The sequence below is a fragment of the Salvelinus namaycush genome, chromosome 19 (genome assembly GCF_016432855.1).
Source record: "Salvelinus namaycush isolate Seneca chromosome 19, SaNama_1.0, whole genome shotgun sequence".
Taxonomy (NCBI): Eukaryota; Metazoa; Chordata; class Actinopteri; order Salmoniformes; family Salmonidae; genus Salvelinus; species Salvelinus namaycush.
The window spans coordinates 22,131,147-22,144,185 of NC_052325.1; the positions used below are offsets into that span (position 1 = coordinate 22,131,147).

At 42.4% G+C, this 13,039-nt stretch overlaps 1 protein-coding gene across 9 annotated transcripts in view; it reads right to left on the reverse strand.

Annotated features, from left to right (window-relative positions):
• Positions 1-2,941: 2,941 nt before the first annotated feature.
• Positions 2,942-13,039, reverse strand: part of LOC120064221 (R3H domain-containing protein 1-like) — a 58,109-nt gene continuing 48,011 nt past the window's right edge. For 7 of the 9 annotated variants that reach the window (XM_039014647.1, XM_039014640.1, XM_039014646.1 and 4 more), the window contains 8 exons: positions 11,087-11,328; positions 10,717-10,862; positions 9,667-9,776; positions 6,964-7,115; positions 6,545-6,689; positions 6,200-6,297; positions 5,840-5,933; positions 2,942-5,207 (listed from right to left, as the gene is read on the reverse strand). In XM_039014647.1, coding sequence (XP_038870575.1) covers positions 5,104-5,207; positions 5,840-5,933; positions 6,200-6,297; positions 6,545-6,689; positions 6,964-7,115; positions 9,667-9,776; positions 10,717-10,862; positions 11,087-11,328 — 1,091 coding nt within the window. In that variant the 3' untranslated portion in view covers positions 2,942-5,103. Of the gene's footprint in view, positions 5,212-5,839; positions 5,934-6,199; positions 6,298-6,544; positions 6,690-6,963; positions 7,116-9,666; positions 9,777-10,716; positions 10,863-11,086; positions 11,329-13,039 lie in introns of all 9 variants that reach the window. The other 2 variants (XM_039014642.1, XM_039014643.1) reach the window with 2 other exon arrangements.

The following is a 13,039-nucleotide window of genomic DNA, read 5'->3' on the forward strand; positions in this document are numbered from 1 at the left end:
GTCTAACAATGATCAACAATCAACTTGACAGAGCTTGACACATTTTTTAATATTGTACAATCCAGGTGTGCAAAAACCTTAGACTTACCCAAAAAGTCTCACAGTTGTAATCGCTGTCGAAGGTGATTCTAACATGTATTGACTCAGGGGTGTGAATACTTACAGTATCAGTCAAAAGTTTAGACACCTACTCATTCAGGGGTTTTCTTTATTTTTACTATTTTCTACAATGTAGAATAATAGACGACATCACAACTATGGAATCATATAGTAACCAAAAAAAAGTGTTAAATGCAAATAGATTTTATATTTGAGATTCTTCAAAGTAGCCAATCTTTGCCTTGATGACAGCTTTGCATACTCTTGGCATTCCCTCAACCAGCTTCATGAATAATGCTTTTCCAACAGTCTTGAAGGAGTTCCCACATATACTGAGCACTTGTTGGCTGCTTTTCCTTCACTCTGCGGTCCAACTCATCCCAAACCATCTCAATTGGGTTGAGGTCGGGTGATTGTGGAGGCCAGGTTATCTAATGAAGCACATCACTCTCCTTCCTGGTCAAATAGCACTTACACAGCCTGGAGGTGTGTTGGGTCATTGTCCTGTTCAAAAACAAATGATAGTCCCACTAAGCGCAAACCAGATGGGATGGAGTATCGCTGCAGAATGCTGTGGTAGCGCCATGCTGGTTAAGTGTGCCTTGAGTTCTATATAAAATCACTAACAGAGTCACCAGCAAAGCACCCCCACACCTCCTCCTCCATGCTTCATGGTGGGAACCACACATGCGGAGATCATCCGTTCACCTAATCTGCGTCTCACAAAGACACAGCGATTGGAACGAAAAATCACACATTTGGACTCATCAGACCAAAGCACAGATTTTCACCGGTCTAATGTCAATCAATCAATCAAATGTATTAATAAAGCCCTTCTTACATCAGCTGATGTCACAAAGTGATGTACAGAAACCCAACCTAAAACCACAAAAAGCAAGAAATGCAGGTGTAGAAGCACGGTGGCTAGGAAAAACTCCATAGAAAGGCCGGAACCTAGGAAGAAACCTAGAGAGGAACCAGGCTATGAGGGGTGGCCAGTCCTCTTCTGGCTGTGCCGGGTGGAGATTATAACAGAACATGGACAAGATGTTCAAATGTTCATAGATGACCAGCAGGGTCAAATAATAATAATAACAGTGGTTGTAGAGGGTGCAACAGGTCAGCACCTCAGGAGTAAATGTCAGTTGGCTTTTCAAAGCTGATCATTCAGAGTATCTCGACCGCTCCTGCTGTCTCCAAAGAATTGAAAACAGCAGGTCTGGGACAGGTAGGATGTCTGGTGAACAGGTCAGAGTTCCATAGCCACACGCAGAAGTTGAAACTGGAGCAGCAGCACGACCAGGTGGACTGGGGACAGCAAGGAGTCATCAGGCCAAGTAGTCCTGAGGCATGGTCCTAGGGCTCAGGTCCTCAGAGAGAATTAGAGCGAGCATACTTAAATTCACACAGGACACCGGATAAGCCAGGAGAAATACTCCAGATAAATACAGACTGACCCTAGCCCCCCGACACACAAACTATTGCAGCATAAATACTGGAGGCTGAGACAGGAGGGGGTCGGGAGAGACAATGGCCCTGTCCGACGATACCCCCAGACAGGGCCAAACAGCCATTGCTTGTGTTCCTTGGCCCAAGCAAGTCTCTTATCGGTGTCCTTAGTAGTGGTTTCTTTGCAGCAATTTGATCATGAAGGCCTGATTCACAGTCTCCTCTGAACAGTAGATGTTGAGATGTGTCTGTTACTTGAACTCTGTGAAGCATTTATTTGTGCTGCAATTTCTGAGGCTGGTTAAGCTAATGAACTTATCCTCTGCAGCAAAGGTAACTCTGGGTCTTCCTTCCTGTGGCGGTCCTCAGGAGAGACAGTTTCATCATAACGCTTGGTCTTTGCGATTGCACTTGAAGAAACTTTCAAAATTCTTGAAATGTTCCGTATTGACTGACCATGTCTTAAAGTAATGGACGGTCCTTACTCTTTGCTTATTTGAGCCGTTCTTGACATTATATGGACTTGGTCTTTTACCAAATAGGGGTGGTATACAGAATATAGCCCTATCTTGTCACAACATAACGGCTTGGCTCAAACGCATTGAGGAAAGAAATTCCACAAATTAACTTAAAGCACACCTGTTAATTGAAATGCATTCCAGGTGACTACCTCATGAAGCTGGTTGAGAGAATGCCAAGAGTGTGCAAAACTATCAAAGCAAAGGGTTGCTACTTTGAAGAATAGCAAATATATTTTGATTTATTTAACACTTTTTTGGTTACATGTTTCCATTTGTGTTATTTCATAGTTCTGATGTCTTTACTATTAATCTACAATGTAGAAAATTGTACAAAATAAAGAAAACCCTTGAATGGCGCGGTGTCCGAACTTTTGACTGGTACTGTATGCAATGAGATATTTCTGTATTTCATTTTCAATAAATTCACAAAAATGTCTAAAAACATATTTTCATTTGTCATTATGGATGGGGTATTGTGTGTAGACGGGTGAGAAAAAAAACAACATTTAATCAATTTTGAATTCAGGCTGCAACACAAAATGGGGGTATGAAAACGTTTAAGGCACATTGCCATAACTAACTTTTCTGTATGGGTCTCCCTTGTGTGGCAACTTTCGTTCAATGATTTATGCACGTCTAGGACTATACTGGGGGTGATAGTGAGTACAACTTTGTTTTTTTCAATTGGTTTAGTACTTACCATCAATCCTCCATGGTCTTCGGTGTCTATAAATTATAGAGCAAGATGAATGAAAAATATTACATTTGCTGCTTTAAACCTGACAATGCATAAATATGCCGAATACCACCCCCTTGTGCTAGACAGGAATCATTGGGGGGGGTATACAAGAGGGGAAAAACAGTGTAAATGATAATCATAACAAAACAACCCAAGGGTCATTTATTGCTGAGAGAATTTCCTCAATTACAAAAGCGCCATTTCACCAACCTTGGCTGCAACACAGAGCTAAGTACTCTAGATGTTGGTTTAATTATCCGTTAATAATCTCAGAATCAGAATGGAGAACCTTAATGCCACGACAAAACAGACTTCACATGACGGATAAGACAGAGCGATGAATGGTGTGTTCAAGACAACTGGAAAGTTCGAGCTCCAGAAAGTTGGTTGACCGTTCATTATTTTTTCCCCCCCTCAGTCCAAATGTTTCTTATTTCCCAGTTGTCTTGAACACAGCAGAAGCCATCCATTCTAAACTGTTTCTGGCAACTATGACAGTGGAAGAGGGAACTGTGAGGCATTGGAAGAGATGAGGTTGGTGGGAGGTTAATGTAGCAGACAAATGACCCTATAAAATTTGGATTGAGATGAACAGCACCAACCAAAGACCAAATTAGATAAGACCAAGTATAAAACCCACATGCCCACCTTCCACCCATAGCAAAACAAACCACTCTCTATGCTTACACTGACATCTGAAGTAGGACTATGCCTAGTGTTGATAAAAATAAAATAAAAATTAAATCGTCAGTTTAAACATCATGAAAGAGGACATCCAAAGCCATATGGAGATTCTGGACAGATAGAAAGCCAGAGTACCCATCCATTTCAAAGGACTTCCTGTGATCTGAAAAAACCCCCACATATTTTGGTGTAAACATTTATTGGTTTCAAAATGAAATAAAAATGACTTGCACCAGCATTGAACAGCCTTTCAGAATCCACACATTTGTTTTATCTTTGAGAGAAATTAAAGGAAAAATAGATAATTTTTATATATTCAGTTGTATAAATGTGCAAACTGTTTTTTCTTCCAGTGACCCAGTAAGTATATCATTTAAAAAGACCTAATGAAAGATTTGACACTGTAGGCCTTGTAGAAGAGGAGAGAGGGAGGACAGTGTGGTGGAGAGAGAGAGGAGGCCATCCAAGCAGATGATTGCTAAAATATGCCGTTGCGGTGGAGGAGTGTCATTTTAAATGAAGTTAAAAACCAGGGGTTTCAAACAAGCCTTTTCCCCCCGCTGCTCTCATCTGTGCCTGCCTGTGAACAACACACATACAGAACGTTCACTGTGAAAAAGAGAACTGATTGAATTATTTAGCTACTATATAAATTATTTACAAGGTGCAGGTCTTTTCATTTAACAATAGACTCTGACTAGGGTGTCTTCATTTTGCGTTTCTTGGAGAATAAAGCAGTAGACTTTGGAGAGAAAGGCACAACTAGAGACCATTGTGTAGTCGAGGGCAACTTCATCATGTACCGGCCACAATATGGGGCAAGTGGGTGGTGGCAGGCTGGCCGATAGTAAGCTACCCTGGGGTTTGGTTGAGTTAAACTGAACCAGGCCAGACACTGCAACTGGGCTGGGTGAGTAATAATGGAGAGCTGAGCTTTGGGTCTGACTCAAGATTTCAACAACTATAAAACAAATGAACAAATAAAATAAAAATACAGGCTTTTGATATGTTCCGGCCTGTTCTCAAAACAGAGAGCAGACAGGTTATTAATATTTGGAACTTCAATAATTGTGGTTTTTGGATGTTCAGTTACATTTTGTTCTTTTTCGTCAAACCGCTAGTAAGAACATAACAAAGTACAACACATTCCCCCCAAACAAGTCTCTACAAATCAAGTGGAAAAACAACCCTTTACATCAAGCCAACTTAGTGAGTGAAGAGGGAGGGGGAAAGGAGGGGCTGGGGGGAGTGATGGCAACAGGAAGTGACTGGCGGTGCTGGTGAGGGGTCAGGGTTTAAAAGGCGAGCCAGGGGTCCTTAACGCCCTCTACTGTGAGCTGGCCCTCTCGGGGAGTGTCTGTGGCCGTAACCACGGCCGTGGCACCTGTTCGTGGTAAGTCTGATGGAGGCCCGTGGGCCATTGTGGCGGAGGAGGGCATCTGCACAGCGTATCTGAAGGGGAACGTGGCCAGGATGGTTTAGGTGGAGGCTGGGTTGACAGGGGTTTGACCGTGGGGGTGGGTGGGGGGGTTTGGCATGGTGGTGGTGGTCACCGTTAGCCATTGACTGCCAGACCCCGCGGCTGTGATGGTAGTGGTGCTCTCGGAGCCATCAGACCACGGCCCTGGCTCTGGAGAGCTCACCTAGCAGAGAGTCCGCCTCGGTCCGGCTGATCCCCTCCGACAGCTCAGTCACCTCCAGGACCCGCCCACTCACTGCCTCCGAGAGAGGAGAGAGAGAACTGTCAGACCCAACTTGAAGACAGCCTTTAGCCTATGACCTCATTAGTTAAAGCAGTACAGACTAACCCTATGCTTCCTTTGTCATAATCCTACTAAATACCTACCCGGACTATCTACTGTCTAGTATCTATCCTGTTGTGTAGTCACTTTACCCCTACCTACAGTATACTGCTGTTACTGTCTATTATCTATCCTGTTGTGTAGTCACTTTACCCCTACCTACAGTATACTGCTGTTACTGTCTATTATCTATCCTGTTGTGTAGTCACTTCACCCCTATCTATATGTACATATCCATCTCAATTACCTCATACCCATGCACAGACTTGGTACCAGTACCCCATGGCCAAGTTATCGTTAGTCATTGTGGATTTATTCATCGTGTTATAATTGTTTCTAAATTTTAATTTCTGAATTATTAGGAAGGGTCCATAAATAAGCGTTTCACTGTTGTTTACGAAGCATGTGAAAATAAGATATTGATCTAAAAACAAAATATATCATGGATAAATGTTGTATTTAAGATATATCTAAGAGTAAGATATTTATTGATTAGAGGTCCACATCTCTGTCTACTAACAGACGGAGGTGTTCTCTACCATTACCTGGTTGACCTACACTGAGATCTGTAGACAGAGCTTTCCTCGGCTGCTTCCTCCCTCTGCCTACTCCACCGCTGTGCCGCATCCCCATAGGTACCTGGGAGCAGAAAGGAGGACGAGAGAACATTCCGTTTACCAGCTCGTAGTCTGCTGTTGCACTTTGTGGACTCCAGCTCAAGGTATCCCAATGCTTGATATGGATTACATTGGAAGAGAAATGAGGAACAGAAGAAGAAGCGGGGACCATTGTTTGACTTGATCTTTTGTTTTGCACAGTACTAAAGAGAAGATCTCGCTAAGCCTTTCTAAATGGTACATAGATATCCACACAGATATTTCCTCCTCTGTCTTGTGTAGACTCACCTGATGGTTGGGGGCCATGGGGGGAAAGTGGAGGAGAGGAGGACGGCTCTGGGGGTTGTACTGGAGGGATTGCCCTAGCAACGGGTACCGAGCATCTCCTGGGAAACACAAATGATGAGACACTAAATTGGGCTACATTTCTTTAGGGTTACCATTTGCCATAAAGATGGAGCAGCTGAGTAGCCTCAGGGACCCTCAGCATTCCACATATTTGTTTGAATTTAGTATTAGCACACCTAATTCAACTAATCAGCAAGCCATTGGAATATCATATATATAATTGGAATAGATTAAGTATGTGAAATGGCTGGTTGAAGTTCCCCCAGGACTGGGTGTCTCCCTCACCTTGCCCTGGCACGAAGGGTCTGGAGAACTGTGGCATCATGGGTACGGGGGTGAGGCCAGGACGGTTGCTCTTCACATTGGTCAGGTGGGAGGGGGTTGGCGACTGGGCGGGGGAGGTGGAGGGATTGCCCAGCTGGGGACTGCTCTGTATGGACAGATAGAGGACAGGGTTAGATGGAGGACAGGGGAGGGTTAGTGGGTGAACACACCCGACACCAGGAAAACCACTGGTGCAAAAACATTTTAAAAAAGTATATTCTCAAGGCTACTCTCTTACAACATCACAGACCACAACACCAAACCCCATTACTATATTTACACCAAGAGTGTGATACTGAAGAAATACTTGCAAAATATTTTTTCTTCAAATCTGCATGTTCTCTTTAGGCTGTATGGGGAGCGGAGCAAGGGACTCTCACCTGTGAGGTGTCTATGACTGAGAGTTCTGTGGACTTCTGTCCTCTGGTGTGATCCAGACTGTAGTACTTGCTGTGTTTCCACTGCGAGGGCGTGTGAGGCCTCGGCTGCTGGCCAGGGGACATCATCAGCTGCATCATCACCATTCCACCACCTGGAGGAGGGGCACAGAGGCAACAAGGACAGACATTACGATATTACATCAAATTCAATGAGAGTTTATATGCATCTCTTCAGGGGCAATGAAAGATGTGTAAAGATTTAGTCTTACATTTCAGATGCTAGAACCTGTTCCAATTAAGAATCACAGTATGTTTATTGTGTGTGTGTGAGACATTTGCCTTTTAAAAATATATGAATCACGTTTAATAGGATAAGTATGTCAGTTTGACTGTTTCGTATTTCATTAGTGTATTATGTAGGAAAACGAAATCATGTTCACTGACTTGCCGTTAAAATCCTTTGCCATCTAATTACATGTGATGTTAACCTCCACTTATTTGATATGTAATATGTTATTAGTAATTTAAAGTTCATTTTATTCTAGTCTAGTTGGGACCTTCTTCCAAGACAGCTCAGATCATTAATACTTTTAATTGTATCATCTCAAATGTTTTGCCGTCAAACATCCAATTAAATGTGTTTGCCCAACAAAGGGTTCGAGAACTTTCTGGGCCTGAACTTGACCCTATTAAAAGAAGACTTCTGACTGCCCTTAGCCTGTCTGTAATTATTTCTGCTGGGGGAGACTTCTGACTGCCCTTAGCCTGTCTGTAATTATTTCTGCTGGGGGAGACTTCTGACTGCCCTTAGCCTGTCTGTAATTATTTCTGCTGGGGGAGACTTCTGACTGCCCTTAGCCTGTCTGTAATTATTTCTGCTGAGGAAGACTTCTGACTGCCCTTAGCCTGTCTAATTATTTCTGCTGGGGGAGACTTCTGACTGCCCTTAGCCTGTCTAATTATTTCTGCTGGGGGAGACTTCTGACTGCCCTTAGCCTGTTTGTAATTATTTCTTCTGGGGATAAAAGTAACGAGCATCTATAACGCTCTTATCCTGACAGCCACATAATTCCCACCCTGTCTCAAGGATGAAAACCTCCATTTATATTTTGTTTTCCATCTATTTTATTGTGACAATAAAAGGGAGGTCTACAAACAAAAGATAACCTGGACTCTATAGTACTACCAACCTTGGATTTAATCCATCACTAGCCTTGTCTTGGTGTAATACGCAGCAGTCTATTTGTATTTCATTGTGAATTAAAAAAGGTCACACAGAAAGGAAGTTGACCAAAGAACAGCATAATAACCAAAACACATCCCCCCCCCCCCCAAAAAAAAGACAATATATTTACATTTGTTTTCATTTGCCACAAAAGAGGTTTAAATGAAGGGAATGTATTTTTTATGTGGTAATCCTTGCATGAAATGAAAAAATTTCAACCACCTCAGTTCTGAAGAGAGAGAGATCTAATTTCAGGATTTGAAATAAGATTACCTTTTCCTCTAATTAGTTATTTAAAGAGAAAATAAAAGATGACAGAGCGCAAGACAGAGCGAGCGCGACAGAGACAAAGAACTTCTGTGAGTGTAATGTTTACTGAAAATGTTTGTTTCACTTTTGCTTATTATCTACTTCACTTGTTAACATATGATTCCCATGCCAATACAGCCCTTAAATTGAAATGCAATTGTAAATTGAGAGACCGACCGAGATACGGGGAGACCGACGGTGGCTATACTGATCAAAGGAGCTTCACCACAGAGGAAAATCACATTAACTAAAGCCACCTAAAACGTTTCAAATTAGAATTAGATTGCCCATAAAGGCACTTTTTTAATAAGATGACCATAACCGGGAACAAAGCAGCAGAGGAATTACTTCTTAATTACCAGTCCATATCTGTTCAATAATGACATCGTTAAGACTTGGAGTGTAATTTCAATTAGCACCTTAAAGCCTCAAAGCTAACTGAAAAGAGGAGGAGATGGGGGGTGTCAGGAGAAAGACGTTAAGGCGTCTACATCACATTTATTTTGTTGTTGCCACGTTGTATTATTATAGCTTTGGACCTGGGAGATCAGGAGATGAGAATGCTGCCTGTCTGCGCCCCCTCCCCAAGAAGACCCTTTAGAATCGATTCAATCCATTTTGATTTGCCGGAGAATTCGGTTGGAAGTCATTTTTCCTGATGACGCCTTTGTTTAGTTGGGCTCTAATTAAAATGTTCTTAAGGCTCTTCCACTCCAGTGTTATGAACAGAGGGGATTGGGCTGTCTACATTGTGACGGTTGGATTGGAGAGCGTGTTAAAGAACTAAAAAAGGTAGAGGTAAGAGAAAAAAAGAGGGAAAAAAAGGTGGTACAGCGAAGCTAACATCTGTGGGTTTTGTTCCAGAGACAACCCATACAGCAGCTCATTTGAAGAACTAACTCATTAGCAGCAACATTTTATATTTCACACTTACAGTTGAAAAGAGAAAATGTGCTCTTGCTCTTTCAGCGATCCAACAGAGAGTGATAAAGCAGTCTTGTAGCCAGCTACTGATGACCAGCTGGTTGCCAGACTACTTTATTTATAAATAGTGATTTTTACTTTCTAGTTGAGACCTGGTTATAATGCATACTGTGGCTCAGACTGGCTCTCTGCTGTATACCTGAGCACTGCAGTGTGTCGGACTGTGTGTGTGTTTCTGTGTGTACCTGAGCACTGATGTGTCTGATGGAGGGGCTGCTGGGAGCTGCAGGGGGAGCACGGCCGAGGGAACAACATCTGCTCTGATCCGGAGGGAGGCAGGAACTCTACAGAGGAGCTGCAGTGAGAGAAACACAACACACACTAAAGCCGAGTAGCAGAGAGGCCAAGCTCTGGCACAGATTCATTCATGTAATCAGAATTCGGCACATCGGTTTTAAAAATGGGCTAAATTACTGAAGTGGAACACTGTGTACACAGGAGATCAATAACCCTGTATTGCATTAGAACTAGCATAAATATCCTCAATCTGAAACTGGTGACGGCTGGGAGTAGGCTAGAAATCTCTACAGGCTCATTTTCTACCAAATCAAAACAAATCAAGGGAAAACAGCATAAATCACTGCGTCTCCGTTACTGAATTGCGGTTGCGGAGTGCCGCTGGGGTTTCTTCTTTCCAGGCTCCTCTTTCACTCGCCTGCATTTTGATTTTATAACAATATAAGCAAAAAGAAGACCGGCAGGGTTACGCGTCAGCCCAAAGCAGAGGCAGGCAGCTGCTGCAGCAGACATTCGGCTCTCTGCGCCACCCTGAAGAATAATGTGCGTCTGCACAGCGGACCAGAGGGCTGGCATGAAGGATGGTGTAGAGAGCAGCTCGCCACACCGGACCAGCGCTGTTATATTAAGACTCAGTAGATATCCGGCCTTATAAATCATCTTGAACATGGCCTATTAAAGAAGAGGACCCAGGAGGAGGGGTTTCCACAGCTCAGTGTGAAGCATCAGAGAAGGGCTAGTTATATGTTCAACCTAAAAACTGCTTACTGTAAAACTGGGAATAATACAGTATTAATGTTCTGTAGTAATGTTATTGGTCTATAATCGGAGTATGTCCACATTAAAACTGTGTGATGTCCTACCACATGCTATTCAACTGGGAATGCATTTATATGTACTCAACAATTTATTGGTATTATAATGGGTCTACACTAAGTGGAATGGGTCCACACTAAGTATAGGTATTTTTATGTTAAAACTGTGTGGTGATGTCCTACCTCTGTTGATTGGGTGTGATAACACTGTAGTAAACCTGGACACCAGAGCCAGGCATGTGCCCCTGGTTGGACTGGTTGTGGATGACGATAGGCTGCTGATAAGTTTGCTGTGGTACAACCTGGGAGCCTTGGGGCTGCATGGATACCTGCCAAGACAGACCCATAGTTCAGATGGATGACATGGGATGCCAAAAAATATTCCCGGTTACATAAGACTTTATGGAAAAAGAGAATGGTTCTTAATGACTTAGCTAAACAAAGGTTTAAATAAATATGCTTTACATTTCTTAATGTTCATCATTGTTAATTGTGTGTTTTTACATTATAAAGTGACATTGAGTTATTAGATGTTGAAATGCTGAGTACCCACCTGATAAGATGACATAGAGGGATACTGGACCATCATGCCTTGCATCTGATGTCCCATATTGCTATGCTGGCCACTGACCGGGTTCTGCTGGCCACTGACCGGGTTCTGCTGGCCACTGACCGGGTTCTGCTGGCCACTGACCGGGTTCTGCTGGCCACTGACCGGGTTTTGACTCTGTGGCTGTTGCACTACTATCATACTCTGATAGCTCTGTGGATGATTGAGCATCACAGTTTGGTAACCTGGAGAAAGAGAGGGAGGGAGGGGAGCGAGTAAGAAATGAGTGAGGGGGGGAGCGAGAGAGACAGACAGAGCAAGATAAAGAGAGATGGGAGCGAGAGATGAAGTTGATTTAATCAAAAAGTGGATACAAATGTCTTGATTCTTAGAATTCAGCACTTGTATGGAAATTAAAACTTTCAGAATTCCCTGATAAATTGGTCCACAGGGAAAGCTAAAGGCATAGAAACCGTAAACGACATTTATTTATGACATTTATTTATTAATACATTTATTTCCATGACAGAATTCAAAGGCAATTTTGGACTGACCAATGTAGACTACCCTGAATTTTTTCAAATACATGCAACTTAAAAGTTTCATATCAAGAAATTTCAATTTTAAATTATTTTGGACATCAGAGTAATCTTGAGGTAATCCTAGTTGAGTCAGAAAAGGATGTTCATATGATGGGTAAGATATACAAAACCTTGCAGGGCAATCTATCCAACGGGCAATCTATCCAACGGGCAATCAATCCAACGGGCAATCTCAGTTGGATAGATTAAGATGAAGGGAATGTTGGAACATAACTAATGCAATTAGTTAGTGAAAATGTACACTTAATCCAGCATAAACGAAAGTATAGAATTTATTACACAAGAGACAAAATTCACAAATTCAACAGCACAACGGCAGAGTCAAGTCTTAAGTGCTAAATGAACAATGACTCAATAATCAATGCCTTCTGGGAAGGCTATAAAGTCCAAAAGTTATGTGCAGAGCTAGAAAGTTGGCAGAAGTATTACAAAGTAAATTTACTATTAATCCATCTGTCTGCATATTTCAAGACATGACATATGCAGTGAGATGTGCAGTGAGATACCCGATGGATTGGACGATCCTTTCTCGTCAATCATCTTGTCAAAAACGTATACTTAACTGGAAATCAACCAATCCTCCATCGTTAACACAATGGAAAGGTCAAATGCTTTATTATCTAAATGTTGAAAGTGCATGGGCGACGAAGAGAAACAAAATGGTGCAGTTTGAGGCCATGTGGCAGAGACTGATACATCCCCCCTAGAGATGGGGGTGTGAACAGGTGGGTCTGGGCAGGGGTGGTGTGAACAGGTGGGTCTGGGCAGGGGTGGTGTGAACAGGTGGTCTGCATGTTGTTGTTTGTATGCTTTGTAAGAATATTATAATATATTTTTTTACAACAAAAACTAAACACTTTGCCACAGAACAGGCTGTGTGCTTATTTCACTGGAAGCGATCAATGATTCAGGGTAGTCAACATTAAAATGGCTCAGTAAATAAACAACCTTTCAACTCCAAAGTCGTTTCAATAGGATTTCTCCTCCACTGGTAAGATTATGGGAGACGAGATAAAACCTTTTTTTTTTTTTCTTTTTTTTTTTTAAATATATATATATATTTAAATTCTTGTTAGAGGAAAATTAATTTTAAAAAGCTTTTTCTTTCGCTGGGTAAAATACATAAGCATCAAGGTTACCAGAGGGTGCTTATAGTGGAGAATGTTATTGAAAGCCCCTCTTAAGCAGGCGCCCTGAGTAGAAGGATCGGGGGGGGGAAAACAGCAGGAGGTAAAAGGAGAAGGGTGGGAGTTAAGGGAGGAGGGCTGCCTGGGCAATTTTCAATTTCTCCTGGCTTTTGGCCAGAGCGACAGCAATCAATTTAGCCCAGATGAGAAGAGAAGTGGGACAAAAG